The following is a 21,307-nucleotide window of genomic DNA, read 5'->3' as shown; positions in this document are numbered from 1 at the left end:
GACAAAACTGGTGCTGTCTAGAGAGAGCATCAACATTCCTGTTGCGTCCTCCCGAGTGATACCGGACCTCAAAGTCAAAGGAGGCCAACTGGGCAGCACAACGTTGTTCACTAGCTCCCATTTTAGCATATGTCTGGATTTGTCTGTATAGACAATGCACTTCTGTCCCAGCAGGTAATCCCTAAATTTCTCAGTCATGGCCCAATTGAGCGCCATAAACTCCAATTTCATGGAACTATAGTTGGTCATGTTGCGCTCAGTGGGCCTAATACCGCAGCTGGCATACGCAATAGGGCGCACCTTGCCTCCTTGCTCCCGCAAGAGGACTGCGCCAAGCCCGCTATGGCTTGCATCCACCTCAAAGATAAAGGGCAAGGAGAAGTCTGCATAAGCTAACACTGGGGCGGTAGCAAGCCTGTTCTTTAATTTCTCAAAGCTCACCTGACACTGCTCTGTCCAATCCCTTGTAAGCCCCTGAGAAGCTCAATTTCTAGGTCCCGAACCAGCACACGACGCCACCAGCTTATGCAGGGGGCCAGCCAATTTGGCAAACCCCTCCACAAAGCGGCTATAATAGCTGGTGAAACCAAGAAACGAAAGAAACTCCACCACATTGGATGGACGTCGCCAATCATCTACGACCTCAATCTTTGCAGGATCGGTTGATACCCCACAGCCGATATGACACTCATGGACCCCACCCTTCCCAGGTTCCAGAACCCTACCCAACAGGAAATTAACAGGGAGGCTAGGTTCCTGGACAAACTTAAGGAAATACGGAGACTCACCTGTGGCCTGGTGAGGAGTTGTGTTATAGCAGAACAAGATCTGCGGAGAGTGACAGTTGCCCAGTCAATCAGAGCACTCGGTTCTAATGGAATTATGAGCTGTGTTTATTCCAGCCCTGAGAGGACTACAGGCACTTTATTTTTATAAACTCCTTTTCAGAGTACTTACATTTTAGATATGTATTGGTATATAAAGATAGTTTAAACAAATTTGGCAAAAAGTGTTTTAGAAACACATTGCCTACCCTGCCTTTAATTCTGAAAAAACAGAGATTCTAATTATTGGACAAAAAACGTCCTCACATACTAACCTAGAATACTGTCTAACACTTGATGGCTCCTCTGTCAAGTCTTTGTCGTTGGTTAGGAATGTGGGTGTGCTCTTTGATACCAAGCTTTCATTTGAAAGCCACGTGTCTAGGATTTGTAAAACTGCATTTTTCCATCTTAAAAATATATCTAAATTACATCATATGCTCTCAATGACAAATCCGGAACAGTTGGTTCATGCGTTCACGACATCAAGGCTAGATTATTGTAATGCTATTATGGGTGGTTGCCCTGCACACTTAATAAATAAACTACAGCTGGCCCAAAACGCAGCAGCTAGAGTTCTTACCAGAACCAGGAAGTATGACCATATTAGCCCAGTTCTGTCAACACTGCATTGGCTCCCTAGTAAACATCGTATACATTTTAAAATATTGCTGATTACTTTGTAGGGTCTGGACCAATCAGACACACACTAATTATTCATATTCACTATATTTAATGAATATAAAGGTCTATGAAACTCTCCCCCAAAACTAACCTCACAAACGAAGTTACTTTGTCAGCCGGGTGTCCGGTTACAGAACACTTTAAGACTGATAACAGACTTTACGACCTCAAAGGAATGTGGCCACATGCGCCACATGCTTAAGAGAGAGAGACCATCTTTAATTAAATAAACTTTGCGGTGTTACTCTGATCTATGAAGGAACATGCCTCACAGAAACTGTGATGATTTACTGTCTCGTGTACTATTAGGTATAACAACATGGTAGGGCTGGGCGATTTTGCCCAAAAAATAAATCTTCGATTTTTAAAGAAAAATTCGAGTTTCGATTCGATTTTCGATTTTTTTTTCAATGCACTTAAAAAATGACTGCAGACATCAGATATAGTGTCAAAAGTGCAACTTTATTGCTATGATTGTCCTCAAGAGTTACAATGCGTAGAATCCCAAAACAAAAAGTAAATGAGGCTCTGTCATTCAACAATTTCAAGCTTTAACCCAGGTTTAAGCAAAAGTGCAACAACTTCACAGTAGCTTAAATTTTCTGTTCAAGAAATCAGATAATTACAAATTTTGTAACATATAACATTACAATTAAAAAAATAAACTCTTCTCAGTATAGTGTGAATATAAAAAATGAAACATGCCTGTGGCAGACATATAGCTTGCTCAAAGAGTGAACAAATGTAAACTTTTATCTATAACAACAAAACACATGCTTGTTAGATCTCTGAAACATTGTGCATGCTCATTCTAAACATTTTTTGCAAGAAAGATGAGCCTGTCCACAACCTCTGGCTTAAGGCAGGCCCGGTTGCAGGTAACTATTCCCCCACCCACACTAAATACCCTCTCTGAGGGGGCACTAGTGGCTGGAATAGAAAGATATTTTTTAGCCAGTAAGCTTAGCCTTGGAAAGTTGGGCTGATGCAGCTTCCACCATTCAAGAGGATCTGTGTCTGGCTCTATGTCTGGAATAAGGAAATATGTTGCAAGCTCAGTCTCAATTTTTGTTTTCTCAGATTGTGGGTGTGGCGTGGTGGATGGTGCACTGTTTTTAAAGAAGGCACCCAGAGTCATTTTCTTTTTTGGTGGGGTGTTCTCTTGAACAGCTGAGGGACCAGCTTCCTCTGTGGTAGAGCTGCAGAGAGCAGAGATCTCAGACACTGCTCTTTTTTTGACAACTTCCAGTTTGCTAGCATCAATGTAGGTTGTACGGAACCTCGGGTCTAAAAGTGTGGCCATGTCCAAAAGTTCCTCTTTCTCCAAATCACTGTATTTACTTTCGAGGTAACGCATGATGTTCGCTTTGATTGTTTTTGTTAGCTCCAAATCTTCCTCGTCTGGCAGGAGGAGACTTGTTTTAAACAAATGCAGCACTGGTTTGATGCATGACACACTGACATATGATTCCCCTGACAGTGCATCAGTGAAGTCCTGGAGAGGTTTCACTGCTTTGTTGGTGGCTTCTAATACTTCCAAATCTTGCCACGTGGGAACAAGATGACGCGTTTTCTTGTCCGCACCCAGGACACGAGTTATTGCCTTCTCTTGCTCAAGGAAGCGCTCAATCATCTTTTGACGAGACCCCCAACGTGTTGGGGATTCTGAGATCAAAAGATGCTGGGGAAGTCCAAGCTCAGCCTGCACCTCTGTCATGTCTCGCCTTTTTTTCCAGCTGTAGGAGAAGGCTGATACAGCTTTTTTGCAGACCCCTATGGCCCGATCGATCCTTGGGTCCTTCACACCATTCTCTGTAATAAATGTGAAAAGATATTTAGTATATTTTTTGTCACTCCAAACTATTGTTTTGTACTTTTATCCCAATTTTAATAGCTGTAACACTGTTTAATACATAATGTATAATGAATGCAGATTAAGGAAAAGTCAGGTTTATTTATGTAAATAAACTAAAATAAACTGTAAATATGAATTTATGTCTGTGTGTAAACCAGTTGAAATATATACCATGTTCTGGCTATTAAATTATGAGCAAACAGTACTTTACAATGTGCAAGTATGTGCACCTATTTATTCTTACACCAACTCTTACCTATAGCGTTGTGGAGTCTGTGGCCAAAACACTGCAAGCTGGGCCAGTTGTTGTCCTTAAGGGCTTTTATGATGTTGGTGCCACTATCAGTTGTCATGCAGACGAGTCGTTCCTCCGAAAGTCCCCAGGAGCTGAGAGCGTCTTTTAAGCCATGGGCAATTATCTCACCAGTGTGGTTGTCTGGGAAATACGCTGTCTGAAGGCAGATGCTGCGCAGAGTCCAACTAATGTTGATGTAGTGAACCGTCAGACTCAGATATGGCTGCATTGTCCGGCTGGACCACAGGTCCGTTGTGGCTGAGTAAAACTGCATCTCCTCCAGCTCACTGCTGATCTTTTCCCGAGTTGTATTGTACAGGTGAGGCAGCGCTACATTGGCGAAATACTTGCGACTGGGGACAACGTACCTCGCATCTAATACTTTTAGCATGTGATTAAAGCCTCGCTTTTCGACAGAATAAATTGGCAGCATGTCTGTGGCAATATAAAACGTGATCGCCTCTGTAATCGCTTTCCATCGCGCTCCGTTCTTATCATAAGGCACACAGTTTGTAAAGCTCTCAGGAAGTGTAGTTTGCTTTTTAGCAGGTGTGCTAGAGGAGCCGTTTTCGCTACGGAGCCGGCTGCACTTCTCCCATTCTTCGCGATGTTTATTCCTCAGGTGCTGGAAAAGATTTGTTGTACTGCTGCTTCCAGTAGCAACAGCCTTGAAACATATTTTGCAGCAAGGCTTCGTCTGTGTTGTGTCTGCTGCATCAAAACCAAACCAGTTCCAAATTACGGAATTACCTGTGCCTTTCTTTGGAAGTAACGTTAGTTCTCTGCTACACGCTGCCATGTTGTTTTGACTGTGTAACGCGGGGCGGGGGCTGGCTCATATCGCGCTACGGTAACGCACAAGGACGAAACGCGGAAAAGTCCGAAAAAACTATTGTGGAAAAAAACTCGAGTTTGCAAAATAAAAATCGTTTTAAACTACAAAATCGATAAATCGATTAAATCGATTTTTTGCCCAGCCCTACAACATGGTATGTTTGATTGGGGTGTATGTGGTTGAACAACCACCCAACGTTCAATATAACCTCACCTGTATCATGCTTCCTAGCAAATTAATCCTCATTTAATGACACACACTTTGATGTACATCACCTTCTCTTAGAATGCAATGTGAATTTGTTATGTCTATTTGAGCTTGAATGAACAGTCTAAGCATGCTGGGGACAAAGACCATAAATCAACTAAGAGCCACTTTCCCTCTCAGACATGTCCCCTTTCTGATTGGTCGAGTTCAACCCTTAGGGGAGGATCTTCTCCAGGCCTTATTAGAGACAGTCCACATGTGACCTCCCTCTCTTAGTTTTTTTCATCCAGCCGCAACTCTGTTCTGGTGAGACTGGGGAGCCCCCTCCCCCTCCACGGGGGCCCCAGGGCCCAGCAGGCCTCGATTCCAACCAGATCCGGCCTCATGGAAAAGAGAGAAGACTCTCTCACAAAGAACCAAGGACAATCTCAGGAGTTTTGGAACAACGACTCCAATCACCCATCCTTCCGACTTCCTCACTTCTCCTGGGTGCTCGGCGTGGCCTCAACAGACTCCCAGGCCTTGCCCAAACCAGCCATGCGGTCCTGGAGAAAGAGAACGCTCAACCAACTTCCACTTGACACTGCCGGAACCATCAACGAGACCAATTTTCAACAACTTCAAGAATTGTTCCCATTACAAATGCAAGTATTCAGTTCAATGAAATGTGAAAATGAAATTCTGATGGTTCTTCTCATAGACCCTCTTCCGGTTTCCAATTTCATCCTATCACTAACCTATTTATGTATTCATGTGTGTATGTTGTTTAGTTTATTTATATTCATATAAATATCTATATTTAGTTAATAAAACTTGTACATAATATGTATTTGGTTCTGTTTTGTTTGCAATACAAGTCACTTTACGATCACGGTTTTTGCTACTGGCTCAAAGTACTGTACAGGCGAAGAAATAATTATTCTTCGGTGGCCATGGAAGATACCCTTTTCTTAGAATAAATTAATAATCAAAGAGTTCGTTGGAAGAACTGATTAATTGATTGTAATATTAATTCAGCCACATCAAGTTAATCCAATTAACTGACCCAAATATTTATAATTAATAATAACAAGATATTATTGATTATTAATATTTCCAAAAAGCTGAGTTCCTTACATATATGGTGGAGAATGCAGGCATCGTATTAAACATTGTATGCAAGCAGACAGTAATCAATCATATGTTGTCCCATAAGTTTTATTAACATCTCATACATGCACGTACAAGTTTCTGAGTAAATCAGCAAAACTATAGCTTGAATATGCCTTCCTACGAATGGCAGAAAGTTCACAAATGCTATAATGCATATTTAAATCGTACGATAAGAAACTCCTGATATTAGCGAAGAAAGCCTAATTTCAGATATAAATCGAGCATAAGCCTTCTCTGACGAAGAAATCTCAGATTAGCCGCGCGCATAAATGGTACCAGAACTAATTAACCTGATATGGACGAAGAAATCTCCATTTTCAGCATTTTTGAATGTGATCTGAGCGATGTTCCTCAATCACCGATTAAGGCCTTATTATGCGTTACGTCATTGTATTCATATTAAACCGCTGAAGCGCTCATATGAAACAATCGCGTCGAATTAGTGGTATAAATTCTAGCTTAGCTAACTAGTAATTTGCCATTGTCTGTGAAAGAACGGTGCTGTTTTGATTTGTTAAAAAGAGTCACTCACACGCAACGTCGTGTCTAAGCGAGAGACTCAGTGCAAACTGTCAGCACAGCTCGATCGCTGCTCCGAACGATCTGTGTTGTTGGTTGGCATTGCGTCCGAACGCGAGCAGGCGTTCCTATCTAGTTTTTCTGACAACAGCACCAATCTCACAGACCCTCGTGTAAACAAGCGACGGTTGTAGCCAATAGCTCCCTCAATCCTAACTTACACGCATGACTTACAAGTAAAACCCTCTACCTCGAGTGATAGTTTTAGCACCGCCTAAAAACTTAGACACGTTAGAGCGTAAAGTGTAACCTTAAACCAAAGACTATAGATTTTGCGTGATTTGAACTGAGTGATTTGAACACGAGTAATGAGAGTCAAAGCTCTTCGAGGCTTTGAATCAAAGGAGTCAACTGAGTCACAAATGACTCTTTGTTTGAAGCGCCCTCGCTGGCGACCCCTGCTGGTCAAAACAGTGGAAGTGTAGCGGAAACTCAAATCAACGGAACACCTTTTACAAACCAATCGCAAAGGTTTTATCAAAAGGTGTAATCAGGTAATGGCAATCCGCGAGCTGCCTAATATCGTTTAATATGAGGTGTCTTTCAAGGCATAATATCTTAGTAAACCGTAGGGCTCGTTTTATGAAAGCTTGACTTGAAAGTCAATCAGACCCTTTATCAAATGCGTCATTAAATGTGTACGAATCTATAAAGTGATACGAGATCACATAGAGACCAGATACACAATGGTTCACGAACCGTTGAAATTTAAAACAATTTCGAAACAGCTATGACGCGTAACGAAGCCCAGTTTAATAAAATCACGTGACCTTAGCAGTGATACACTCCGAATGATTTGAGACGAATGATTCACCCTGGTGTCAGAGCTTCACGAAGCACGTCTCATAAGAGGGTTAAACCACCCTCTTCTCTCTCTCTTTCTCTCTCTCGACCCCTTCCTCTTGGTTTCACTTTCAGATTGAAACCCAGATACTTTGGGTTTTTATTTGTGTTTCTTTTATTTTTACTTAAATCTACCCCTATTTTATTTTGTGTATTTACACCTGTTGAGCCTGAATAGTCCTATTCAGTTAAATTGAATTTAATTAAATTGGGAATTTAATTAAATCAATTTGCTTAGTCAAGTTCCCCTCTAGTTACCAGAGCTATGAGAACACACAATGTTTACATACATTTTTTAATTTTGTTTTATTTTATTTCAATTTAGTTATTTACGTTTGTTTCAGCCTGAATTCTTATATTCAGCTAAAGAAAAAAAGAAGGGCTTAACTAAATTTGAAATTTAATTAAATTACTTGATACGCTTCCCTTTTAGTTTTCTTAGAGCTATAAGGACGTTCTAACTTTACCTTTACCTTATTTTAGATCACTAGTCACTATCCTCATCTTCTCTCTCTCTATAGGATTACAATATCTAGCGACTGTTGTTTCCATAGCGAGTTACACAGGTCATTAATATCCTACTTCCTGTCTGTGTTTTACCCATCCTCACTCCTTAGCACCAAGCTAAGTACATGAAGTACGGCTAAACACAAACGCACAGTAGGCCCCAGACAGAACTGGAAACACTTCCCATTGTTTCTTCTTCTTCTTTTGGACCTTGAGATGTCTGATGTGTCCCTGGTAGCTTAGTCTAACAGCAGCATAACCCATAAGTGACTCCTGTTTACCTATGTCTCCTAGCTAAACCTAAATAGGTAAAACACTCCTTTCTTCCTCTTCTTTTCTGGTTTCATCCCATTGTTTTATTTTGGTTTTGCTCTATCTGTTACTCTCGTAGCACAACATGTGAGAAGAACCATCAGCATTATTGAGTAATAGGTTATGACATGTAAGAGCCCAGTCATCAGTCGATGCTGCTTAAAGCACGTCAACTAAGATACTCAAAACTTTTTTTTTTGTTGTGTGTGCTCACCAACACTAAATTTTAGCTGCTCCACATAGCCATTCTCCCACACAGATAGCTCACCACCTCTGTAGAAACTTGCATTTGCCTTTGCCATTTCTCTCTCGTGTTCCCACAAGTGTTCCAGTAGGCCTCAGACACCCAGCCCTGCCACCAGGACCACCTGAAGACCCGGCAGAGCAGTGTCATGGACATCCTTCAGCCTGAAGCAGGCAACGACCTGCCACGGCAGAGGAAGGAACAGTTAGGCAACAATGAAAGCAGACGTCTGACACCCAGCCTGAGCCACCAAGAGCTGACCAGCATTATCTTCTCCTTGGCCATGCTCCCGCAGGCCTCAAACAGGAGGTAAATGAACTAACGCTGCCAGCCACAGGACTCCACAGAGAACGAACCCTGCTCAACGGGAGAAGGCACAGGACAGATGCAAGAACCCTGACAGAGCAGAGCAACTGAAAGAGATCATCAGTTTTCAGGCGGACGACAGCTCTGAGCACCTGCAAACCGACGGGTAAAGAACTGTTTCACTCAAAGAACTTAAAGAAATGGTTGAACTCAAAGAGAGCTAAAGCCATCAATGTGCAGCGGAAGTCCGAACACTGACTTAGCGATGCTGTAACATTATTGACGCACTCCATGTGGTCCAAAGAGAGCTGCAACAGTCCAACCCACTGCAAATGGACCACACAAGAAAGATGGACCCTGCTGACCTTCACGTTAGCAGCGTAAGCTTCCCCAGCCCTGCACAAAGGGGGGAGGAGCCAAAGCCCTCGGCTTAACACTTCACCAGACAGTGCCCTGAGAGCCCCTGCAGCTGCAGGAGGAAAAGGTAAATCAGACAAACCCTGAAATGGCACATGAAGTGACACTCAACAATCTCAAGTGAAAGGTCAGAAACATCCCTGCCAATCTACGAGACATTGATTTTCACCTGCAGTCTCCAACCGGTATGGCACACCGAGACAGACTCCATCTGATCTGGACACATCCAGCCCAGCTGGGCCCTGCCCAAACACCAAGCAGGACAGACCTAGAAGGCCCTGTGCTACCACCACCAACTCCGAACGAGTTGTCTGTGGAACTTACAACAAACCTGTGACGGAGGAGGACACCAGCTTCAAGAAACTTTTCCTCCAAAACCAGTTAGTCAACATATTTTCACCTGCCCCCACGCAATGCCCACTCAACGATGTGTGACCTAATGCGGAAGGCCTGTAACACAGAAGGCCTCCCCAGAAAGGGTTCCTAAGACCCCATTGATCCTGAACTGCAAAACCAGAAGCCACACAGCATGAACACAATGCAAGACTCTGCTAAAAAGTCCCTGGTCAGCATAGGACATAAAACTTTTAAAGTAGATGAAAATGGGTGCTCAAAGAGCAGCAAGACTCTGCATTAGTAAAAATAGAATTTTACTGATATAAAGAAAATCTTGAATGGACGTGTAAGCCTCACCTGCCAACAGACTATGCACAACTCTTTTGAAACAAACATTTGCTACATGCTGGTTGAATTGGCACTGCTACATTAGTTTCCATGACAATGAAGGGTTACACGAAACACTAGCTCCAAATAGGGCATACCTTGACACCATAGTGTAGGAAAACCACCTGAGTTTTAAACTACTGTTAACCTACAGGCGTGCATTTGACCATTGCGGTCCAACTGGAACACAACATGCGATACGCATTTTGATCACTGGTTGCTGGCTTGTCTAAATGCAGATAAAACGATAGCGGGAATTGACATCTCTACTGTAAGTGAAAGAGTCTTAGATTTCCAACTGGTATCAGTAAGTTCAGCATTAAAGCGTAAGTCTGTTTGACAAAGGAATCTCATCTCAGCAGCTTGTAAACTGTACCGATATCTATCCTGCTTTGGTTAAAGAAATCCAAATTCCAGTATTGCTAAACCTGTTTCTGAAAAAGAAAGCTCAGGACAGTGTTATATATACGTAGACCTGGGTGATGCTCCCCTTTCTACAATGTAAAGGCCTTACAAATTATTGTTAGATTGATGTAATTCACCTAAATTTTTAGCTGCATCCACAAGCAGAGAGCTACCTAGCGATCAAAACTGTTCACTCGCTGAAAAGTCAGCATTTATGCATGAGAGGGACGTAACTATGTAGGCTTACACAAGCTTTGACTTACAGCAAATCTATTTCCTTACTTTGTAAACGAATAGAATAAGTTGTGTAAAGTAAAGAGAAGAGTTCCATGAGTAAAATTAGCAAATGCCAAAACACATTAGCATTTTACTGAATGTAACATCAAGTTCTTGAAAGACTTAAAGTATAGGCGCCCCCTTTTAACCCGTTTAAACATGCATAACTCAGTAAAATGTGTAGACATTCTTCAGGTACTGTTGAATTGTTCTGACATGCACTGGTTCCCATGACAACGACTTGTCACAGGAAGTGCTAACTCGTGACGTCATTTTGTAATCAAACCAGCCTAGGTGGCTAAGCTAACTCAACCTAGCGTCCATCCAGCTTAGGCTAAGCTAAGCTAACCTAGCATCCATCCAGCTTAGGCTAAGCTACATAATAACTTCTACAGTTAGCGGTTGGCATCATTTACTTGAAGCCTTAATTACAGCTTTTATGTATACAGCGCAAAGTATTCTAAAATACTTTCTTTAACCCCATTTAGGGTTTCTAATTTTTCTCTTTCCTTACTTTCAATTCTTCTCAGCTGAATTTCACCTTCACTAGTTTAGGCATAGTCCTTGCTGAGCGCTGTAGGCTAAATTTGCAGATGCCCTGGCAATTAAACCCAAGTTTAATTACATGTAAGCTGTGTAGCTAGAGAAGAATTATTATAGTTACGAGAATTTTCATCAGCATATTGACTAAACCTTTGGAGGGACACACACGGTGTGGTCTTAAACACGCAACAGCTGTGACCCACTAGGGAGTGTTGGTCCAGGCAAATCTAAAGGTTAGTCACTAGTGCTATTGATTATTCTCAATTTCAGATCATTACCGCTGTTTTGATTACTTTATTCTTTTATTTTATTCTTTTATTTCCACTTTGATAATAATAGCAGTCAGCTATTCCCTTGTCTATTCGGTCATCTATATGATTTAATTCCATTTCCTCTCTTGTTCGAATGTGGTTCTATTTCCCATTGGGCCCAGAAAGGAAACAGAGACACCTTTATTTGTGATTGTGTTTATTTTCAACAAGTGCACTCATTTTTGTGACCCTGCGACACAAGTAATTTCAACAATTACTAGGGCATAACTATAGTCCTGAGGATTGATAATAAGCATAATTTGAATAGGAAAGCTGTCCCTTTTCCTCCTATCCTTCACTTCGTCAAGCCGCAGTGAACCACCATTTAAGTCCAGAGAAATAATTTAGTCATAAGAACCATCTTAAGTCATTTATTTCATCTCGGCTATGCCCTTTCCAGGAAATACTCTAGGAACCACACAAGTCTTAGCCTCCTAACATCCACAGCTAAGATGATAAAGATACAAGAGACACATCACTAGCTAGATACACATGAAACACCTAACTTTATGCTACATATCTAGCGAACCCATTAAACAGTGGTTCTGAACTTTTAGGGTCATGAATTAGTCTCTCACCACAAGTGTGCCAAAATGTCACAGAGCCTCTGCTTAACCTGACCCCAACCTTCCAGCTTACCAAAGACCATGACAAACCAATGGACACTATGAGAAACCACCTCTAACCCCTCCAACCACCCACGAACGCCGTCTGCACCCACCGACAACCGGTGCCCCAGACAACTGAAATCAACAAGCACACGCTGTGTGCACAGGACAACACTCTGTGTTATGCACCTGATGACATCGCTGCGCCAAAGCTTGTGGTGCCACAGTGCAAAAGGGGGGTTCATGCCAGTGTATGCCCATGACGCAGCATGTGCTGCACACCGCAGCACCAGAACACCGAAGCAATTGGCATACCGGCGTCCTCGAAGCGGAAAGACTGTCCTAGCCAACAAAGGACGACAGTCGCTGAGATCTTTCCTCCCTTTCTCTCTCCCTCTCCCCTTTGTCTGTTCCAGGATGCTGCTGTGGTTAGTCTTCCTGTGCCTCCAGCCAACCAGAGGACAGCCGCAGTCGGTCATCTCACCAGGTCCGGTATCAGGCAGCGTCCCGAAGGAACAACCGGGACTCCTTATCACCAACTGCAGGACCCACACCCAGAGAGTGTATGTTCGACTCCACTCCCTCGCCCACGCTGAGGCCAATGTCGAACACATGCTCAACCAACTTGAAAAATAAAAATGTCACACAAGCAGAGCCAGATGGACACAACCGCCACTGCCGTCGGAACTCTGTTAACATTGGCATGTCCAGTGTCAACGCACTGAACCTAGCCACCGTGAGACAACGTGTGGCTGAAATTCAAACTGAAATCCCACAGCTAAAAGGGCAACTCACAACACAGAGTGCCTCCCTGCCGTCCATCGGCAAGATATCGAAGGGAACTGTGGTAATTCTCAACACCCACAGCGTTCGGCTGAACCAGACAGTGAACTCCATGAAACAGCTGTTTACTGTCTTCCAGAATGACTTTACTCAAACTCAGCTGGTCTGCAGTCTCTGATCCAAGACACACGCTGCCCTGCTGAGGCCAAACCTGAATCAAAGCTGGAAACCTCATCCTTCTTCAAGAACCACAATTTCACCCTAACTCCAGAATGACAGGTGATACCCAGTCAAGGCACCTTCTGCCCCAACACCTGCTGCAGAGACCTGTACTGGGCTACTGTCCACATCAACCGCCGTGGAACGACCACCACTCCAGAAGACGCCAGCAACCAGAGGCCACCATGGCCTTCCAGCCTTCTATGACAAAGGTGTGTCTGATCTGTCGGCACTTTCAACTTCGATCATGGTTGTCCTTGAGGGGGACAACAACGGTCGAAAGGGGGGGATGTAGGGTCTGGACCAATCAGACACACACTAATTATTCATATTCACTATATTTAATGAATATAAAGGTCTATGAAACTCTCCCCCAAAACTAACCTCACAAATGAAGTTACTTTGTCAGCCGGGTGTCCGGTTACAGAACACTTTAAGACTGATAACAGACTTTACGACCTCAAAGGAATGTGGCCACATGCGCCACATGCTTAAGAGAGAGAGACCATCTTTAATTAAATAAACTTTGCGGTGTTACTCTGATCTATGAAGGAACATGCCTCACAGAAACTGTGATGATTTACTGTCTCGTGTACTATTAGGTATAACAACATGGTATGTTTGATTGGGGTGTATGTGGTTGAACAACCACCCAACGGTCAATATAACCTCACCTGTATCATGCTTCCTAGCAAATTAATCCTCATTTAATGACACACACTTTGATGTACATCACCTTCTCTTAGAATGCAATGTGAATTTGTTATGTCTATTTGAGCTTGAATGAACAGTCTAAGCATGCTGGGGACAAAGACCATAAATCAACTAAGAGCCACTTTCCCTCTCAGACATGTCCCCTTTCTGATTGGTCGAGTTCAACCCTTAGGGGAGGATCTTCTCCAGGCCTTATTAGAGACAGTCCACATGTGACCTCCCTCTCTTAGTTTTTTTCATCCAGCTGCAACACTGTTCTGGTGAGACTGGGGAGCCCCCTCCCCCTCCACGGGGGCCCCAGGGCCCAGCAGGCCTCGATTCCAACCAGATCCGGCCTCATGGAAAAGAGAGAAGACTCTCTCACAAAGAACCAAGGACAATCTCAGGAGTTTTGGAACAACGACTCCAATCACCCATCCTTCCGACTTCCTCACTTCTCCTGGGTGCTCGGCGTGGCCTCAACAGAGTCCCAGGCCTTGCCTAAACCAGCCATGCGGTCCTGGAGAAAGAGAACGCTCAACCAACTTCCACTTGACACTGCCGGAACCATCAACGAGACCAATTTTCAACAACTTCAAGAATTGTTCCCATTACAAATGCAAGTATTCAATTCAATGAAATGTGAAAATGAAATTCTGATGGTTCTTCTCATAGACCCTCTTCCGGTTTCCAATTTCATCCTATCACTAACCTATTTATGTATTCATGTGTGTATGTTGTTTAGTTTATTTATATTCATATAAATATCTATATTTAGTTAATAAAACTTGTACATAATATGTATTTGGTTCTGTTTTGTTTGCAATACAAGTCACTTTACGATCACGGTTTTTGCTACTGGCTCAAAGTACTGTACAGGCGAAGAAATAATTATTCTTCGGTGGCCATGGAAGATACCCTTTTCTTAGAATAAATTAATAATCAAAGAGTTCGTTGGAAGAACTGATTAATTGATTGTAATATTAATTCAGCCACATCAAGTTAATCCAATTAACTGACCCAAATATTTATAATTAATAATAACAAGATATTATTGATTATTAATATTTCCAAAAAGCTGAGTTCCTTACAACTTACAAAACACTAAATGGTTTAGCTCCCCAGTACTTGAGCGAGCTCTTAATGAATTATGGTCTTCGCCTTCATAGCCTTCACGTCTATTGAGATCTCAAAATTCTGGCCAGTTGATAATACCTAGAATATCAAAATCGACTGCTGACGGTAGATCCTTTTCCCATTTAGCACCAAAACTTTGGAACAGTCTTCCTAACATTGTCTGGGAAGCAGACACACTCTGTCAGTTCAAATCTAGACTAAAACCACATCTCTTTGACCTAGCATACACATAATACATTATAGACTTCTATAATTCAATGTTAGGCTGCATAGATTAGGTCAGACGGAACCGGGAAAACTTTCCATAAATCCTGATGTACTTGTTACACCAGAAGAAGGATGGCGTCTACACTGATATTAGTCTCTCTGTTTACCCCGAGTTTTACTGCAGTCCACCGGATCCAGGCAGAATTCGGATCTAATGAAGGACCAGCGCCTGGACAGAATGACAATGCAGTCCTGACGTGTCAGCTAGTCTCTCACCTGTGAAGGCCTCCTTCCCTTTCCTTTACTTCTGTACAGATAAGATGTTGTCGGGATAATTCCGGTTCACGTGGCTACGCGTAAGCGATAACAAATTTCTGTATTATAAATTTTTCAAGGTTTGTACCTTGAAACCTATTTCAGGGTTTGCGTTCTCGAACCACCAGGCAATGTTTTGTGCAAATGAGCAGACGGATCGCATTAGGGGGGTTTTCTGTTAGAACGGTGTCGTGTTAGCGGCCCCAAAAATTAATAACTAATGATCGTTGCGACGGAAGTGAATCAATCAAAACTAACTCTAGCTAGACAATAACTTTATTCTAGAGCTGCTGTAAAGCCAAAACAACATCTGTTATTTTAATTTCATATTATTACTGTAAAGCTAGTTCTACCAGAAAGACTCGGGAGAATGAATACTGTAACAAATATACATTTATTAACAGCCCAGCAAGCAATATTATGATATAAAGTTCTTTGGCGCAATCCGAGGGTACGGACTCTGCATTTCATCATAGTGGGAAACAGTGAACCTGTAAGACGTGAATTATGCATTTATGCATTTTTGTATTTTCTGCTGCTGTATTAACATTTATGCATTTATGCATTTGGCTGAAGCTTTTATCCAAAGCGACTTACATTACATTACAAGATACACATTTACATTCATGTTAGTTTTTGCTTTCCCTGGAGAACAACCCATGACCTTAGTGTTATAAACTCCAACGCTCTACTCTTTGAGCTACAGGAAAGAAGTGTTGAAGGGAAGCAAAGAGCAGGGGAATAGTGGAACATTAACCGAAATTTAGGGCTAAATGAGACAACCCATTAAAAGCCACAAGCCGTGATAGACCACACAGAGCCCGGCCACTATGGACCAAACAGAGACAAGGCCGTGACAGACCACACAGAGACAAGGCCGTGACAGACCACACAGAGACAAGGCCGCGATGGACCACACAGCGCCAGGCCACTCTGGACCACATAGAGACAAGCCCTTGATAGACCGCACAGAGCCAGGCCACACTGGGCCACACAGCCAGGCCATTGTGGCCGCACAGAGCAGTGCCACGATGGGCCACACGGCCTTGATAGACCAAAGAGACAAGGCCGCAACAGCCACACCGCCTTGTTAGACCACAGAGACAAGGCCGGCGATCAGCCACAATGGCCTCTAATGCCACACCGAAGACGAGGTAAGACTAGAAAAGACGAGGTAAGACACACAAAACCATTGTGGCGATGGACAACAAGACCACGGGCCATAAGGACAAGGGAACAATATGCCACGAGGCCATGATGGCCACCATGGCACTTTTTACATACAGGACAAGGCAATGATATGCCACAAGGCCTCGAAGACCCACACAGAGACAAGGCCCGCTGAGCCATAAGGCTGCTAATGCCACACATAACAAAAACACTCATAGACAAGGCCACTAGGCCACAGAAAACCTAATCCCCGAAGGACCATACTGCCAGCGATAGGCACAAAGGACAAGGCAACAATATGCCACAAGGACACACAGAGACAAGGTTATACAGAGACAACGGCCACTAAGCCACATAGACACAATGTCACGTTGGCCACTCAGACGAGAAATCTAAGACTATCGACAAGATAGATAGAGCATGACACCACCACTAGTAGATGCATTACCTGAATCGTTACTGAAGAGCTTGCTGAGCTTCAAGTATGATTTTTAAGTTTTCACAGTGAGCAATCAGGGCATCTGAGGCAATGTGTACATCAGCATTTCTGAGATCAATCACACCTGGCATCTGCATGAAGCGTCCAGTAATAATCTCATGAGGGCTCAGTCCTACTGTTCTTTTAGGTGATTCTCTCATACTACACAGTACTGCTGGCAGCTCTTCGACCCATGGTACTCCTTCCTGATGCATTTTGCTTAGCCTGTTTTTGATTGTTCTGTTCGATCGTTCAACCTGTCCTGATGCTTGTGGCCTGTATGGGCAGTGGAGATTCCACTTTATCTTCAAAATTCTAGACACTTCCTTGACTACCTGTCCTGTGAAGTGTGTAACTTGATCTGAGTCAATACAATCTGGTAATCCCCATCTGGGAATGAAATCAGTGACAAGACATTTAGCAGTATGTGCAGCTGTAGTACGCCCTGTTGGATAAGCTTCTACCCATCTTGAGAACTTATCTATTACTACCAAAACATCAGTTTTTCCCTTACAACGAGGCAATGATATGTAATCAACTTGCAGGTGTCGAAATGGTCCTGGTGGGGCTGGGGTGTGTGCTGCTGGTGTAGTGGCTGCTGGTACATCATTATTTTTCTGACACGTAACACACCTATTGGCTGTTTCTGTGGCTACATTTCTGAATTTAGATTTTACTCCATTCTCATTTCATAACGTCATAACGAATGGAAAGATTTGAAGTAACATATGATCCATATATTTTTCTCTAGTGTAGTGTTCTGAAGTGTTCATTTTTAACGAGTTATATGCCGCCTGCTATAGGCTAGTTATTGTGTGATACAATTTTCAAAAGTCTTGTGAAGAAATGATCAGTATTGGTTTTATGACCATATTTCAGTGACATTTGTTTTTTGACAAACCACGCATAAACGTCATTAACTCAAAACTACACATTTTTACATACATGATGCTGACATATTAAAGTAGCAACATTTGTGCTGAATACAGTGTAATCAGACTTTAGCCATGAAAATGTCACAAGTAAGAGAAATAAGCACAGATGTCAGAGCATGTCAGAACACCTCCAGGACCCAGAAAACACCTCAGACCCCAGAGGGTTAAACAACCTTCCCTGATTAGACAGAGGATGAACACTTCCCTGGCAAAGCAGAGGATAAAAACCTGTTAACACACTGTAACTGTTGTTAACCTTCCCTGGTTGAAAAAAAGGATGAACTATTGTTAAAACACTGTAGCTGTTGTTAACCTTCCCTGGTTAAACAGAGGATGAATCTTCTCTGACTACACAGAGGATAAACGAAATATTAACATGTAATGCTAATCTTCCCTGCCTAAACAGAGGCTAACTTTCATCTCTACCGAACAGAGGATAAACAAATATTAACATGTAATGCTAATCTTCCCTGCCTGGACTGAGGCTAACTTTCATCTAAAAAAAACATTTAGAGGATAACTCAGTTAACCAAACTTTACAGCTGTCTGTTAACTTTTATCTGGCGGCGCAGAGGAAATAACAAATTTGTACTGGTCTTCAGTGGTTCTTTGAATAAAGTGAAACTCACCAAATCGTTGGTTGTACGGAAAGATTCCGTCTGGAAACTCAGTCAGAAAAGTTAAATCTTAGTTGAGATCTTTGTTGAGCATGAAGTTTCAAGATTCAGTCTGGAAAAGTTCATTCTTTGTTGAGATCTTTGTTGAGCTTGAAGTTTCAATCTGGATTCAAGTGAGTAGCTCTATCCGGGTCACAGGGCACCAAAACTGTTGTGAACTTTTTTCACCCAAAGTGTAGAAAACTCAGAACGGAAAGCCCAGGAGACTCGGGCATATCTTTAAGAAGGTTTCTTTATTGAGAATACAAGCTGTGCATCACTGTAGTCTTCCAAGCTCGTCTCGAGTCTAAACTAAGGGAAACGTTCCCTTGCAATTATACATTTAGGGGCAGGGCTTAACATTGTGATGAACAAAGTGGGTAAATGATGTATACAGGTTTAGGAACCTGCCCTATACTGAGAGTGTTACCAATTCCAATCCAATCAGCATAACTATTCAAACAGTGAGACTCAAAAACAGGAAATGGCAGAACTCTCCCGCTTAGACAAAAGCTACCAAAGTTTCAGTAATCTGCTTACAATAGAGAGAAACAGGAATAGCAGGCTTGATAGAGAGCAGTAATCTGACAGATACAAAAAACAGGATTTGCCGGACTCTCTTGCTGGAAAACTGTTTCACAGCAAATATCATCAACATCATATTCCTTAAATGCTAAATTCAGTATGCGAAACTGTCTCCGTTTATATACTATTGTATTGGAACCTCAATTAAAAATTTCATAAATTTGTAACACTATACAGTGAAGTAATACTTTGACGGCATATAACAAAAATCAATCAATAACCTTGTTGACAGCAACAGCTGGTGTTCCGACCAGGGCTACGTTAAGCTGCGATGCCACACCGATGGAAGTCCTGAAGGCACATCGTACTGAAACAAATGGCTGTAACGTCTCGGTTACATATGGTAACCCTCGTTCCCTGAGGGAGGGAATGGAGACGTAGGTCATGACTGACCAATGGGAATCTCGCTTAGTGAAACTAAAAGAAGCCAATACACATTGGCGTGCAATCATTTCCATCAGCTGCGAGGCCTTGCAGCGCGGGTATATAACGAGCAGCTGCTGCAATTGCACTTCTGTTTTTTGCTGAGGAGTCAACCTGATAAGCTGGCCGCCCCGGCGGGTGGCAGCAAATGTGGCAACGGGACCTACATCTCTGTTCCCTCCCTCAGGGAACGAGGGTTACCATATGTAAAAGAGACGCTCCCTATTCGGTCAGTCAATACAACGTAGGTCATGACTGACCAATAGGAAACCTTACCAAAGCGCCACAGCCGCTGTGCCCCATCCAGCGCCTCACAGAGTGTATCTGTCACTGTTGTTCCGTGATAACCCATACAGTAAGATATTGCATAACACTGGGAAAGCATGCCCTTTCTGTTTAAGAAGGAAGCCACTTCTTCAAAGAGTTATGTGGAAAATACATATGGACAAACCCGAAAGTTGTAATGCATATGAAATAATGGGTGACTTAGCCCAAGGGAAAGACACGGGCTTCCGTCTTAGGAGCAGCCGTGGAGAATATACACATATGTGATCCCCGTAGGGTCAGACATATGGAACTCTGGCCAGATCTGGCTCTCAAGGATTCAGCGGATAAAGGCCTGGCACCGGACCCTCCGCCATGTCCGGGCTGAGGGTGTTGGAGGACTCGACAGGTTTTTCACTCTGGAGCAATAAGGGTGCACAATAGGGTGCAGCAAGCCGACAGAGCCGGGCCTCTTTGTGCTTCTACCCGTTTAGGGTGAGAACACGGGAGGAGACCGGCTCTACACGTAGGCTATAATATCTAGCGAACGTGTTGGGTGTCGCCCAGCCCGCAGCTCTACAGATATCTGTTATCGAGGAGCCACGTGCTAGTGCCCAGGAGGATGCAATGCCTCTCGTGGAGTGTGCATGCAACCTGAGCGGGCAGGGCACGCCTTGTGCTTGGTAAGCCAAGGCGATTGCATCCACTATCCAGTGGGCCAACCTCTGCTTGGAGACAGCCTTTCCCTTCTGCTGGCCTCCGTAACAGACAAAGAGCTGGTCTGAGGTCCTGAGACTTTGGGTTCCGTCCACGTACAATTGCAGGGCGCGAACGGGACAGAGCAAAGTCAGGGCTGGGTCTGCCTGCTTCAAAGGCAGCGCTTGCAGGTTCACTACCTGGTCCCTGAAGGGAGTGGTAGGAATTTTGGGCACATAGCCAGGCCGGGGTCTTAACACCACATGGTTGTCACCCGCCCCGAACTCTAGGCACGATTCGTCGACCGAAAATACATGCAGGTCCCCTACCCTCTTGACAGAGGCCAGTGCAACCAGCAGCAAAGTCTTCATGGAAAGAAGCTTTAAGTCTACTGATTGCAAAGGCTCAAAGGGAGCATCCTGAAGTGCTCGAAGCACCAGGGAAAGGTCCCAAGAGGGTATGGAAGGGGGTCGAGGAGGATTTAATCGTCTCGCCCCCTAAGAAACCTGACGACCACATCATGCTTTCCAACTGTTTTGCCATCTATGTGGTCGTGATATGCTGAAATAGCTGCAGCATGTACTTTGAGGGTGGAGGGAGACAGCCTTCACTCCAACCATTGGTGCAAGAAGGAAAGAACAGACCCTATCGAACATCTTCGGGGGTCTTCTCGCCATTCAAGAACAAGTTCCACTTCAGGGCATAAACACGTCTCGTGTATGGCACCCGTGCTGAAGTGATGGTGTTAAGTACATCTGGGGGTAAGTCACGTAGAACCTCCGGTTCCCGTTGAGGGATCAGACATGGAGTTATCAGAGGT

The 21,307-nt window shown here is 43.4% G+C and overlaps 1 protein-coding gene across 1 annotated transcript; it reads right to left on the bottom strand.

Moving 5' to 3' along the window:
• Positions 1-483: 483 nt before the first annotated feature.
• LOC143743287 (E3 SUMO-protein ligase ZBED1-like) lies at positions 484-4,457 on the bottom strand. Its single transcript, XM_077235419.1, has 3 exons — positions 3,620-4,457; positions 2,416-3,320; positions 484-828 (listed from the first exon to the last, which is right to left on the bottom strand). The coding sequence occupies exons 1-3, from the start codon at positions 4,455-4,457 to the stop codon at positions 484-486; spliced, it is 2,088 nt and encodes a 695-aa protein (XP_077091534.1).
• Between the last annotated feature and the right edge of the window lie 16,850 nt (positions 4,458-21,307).

This window comes from Siphateles boraxobius, unplaced genomic scaffold (genome assembly GCF_051911475.1).
Source record: "Siphateles boraxobius isolate OS27281-9 unplaced genomic scaffold, OSU_SipBor_1 1, whole genome shotgun sequence".
Classification (NCBI taxonomy): domain Eukaryota; kingdom Metazoa; phylum Chordata; class Actinopteri; order Cypriniformes; family Leuciscidae; genus Siphateles; species Siphateles boraxobius.
This window is presented reverse-complemented; position numbering and strand designations above follow the sequence as displayed.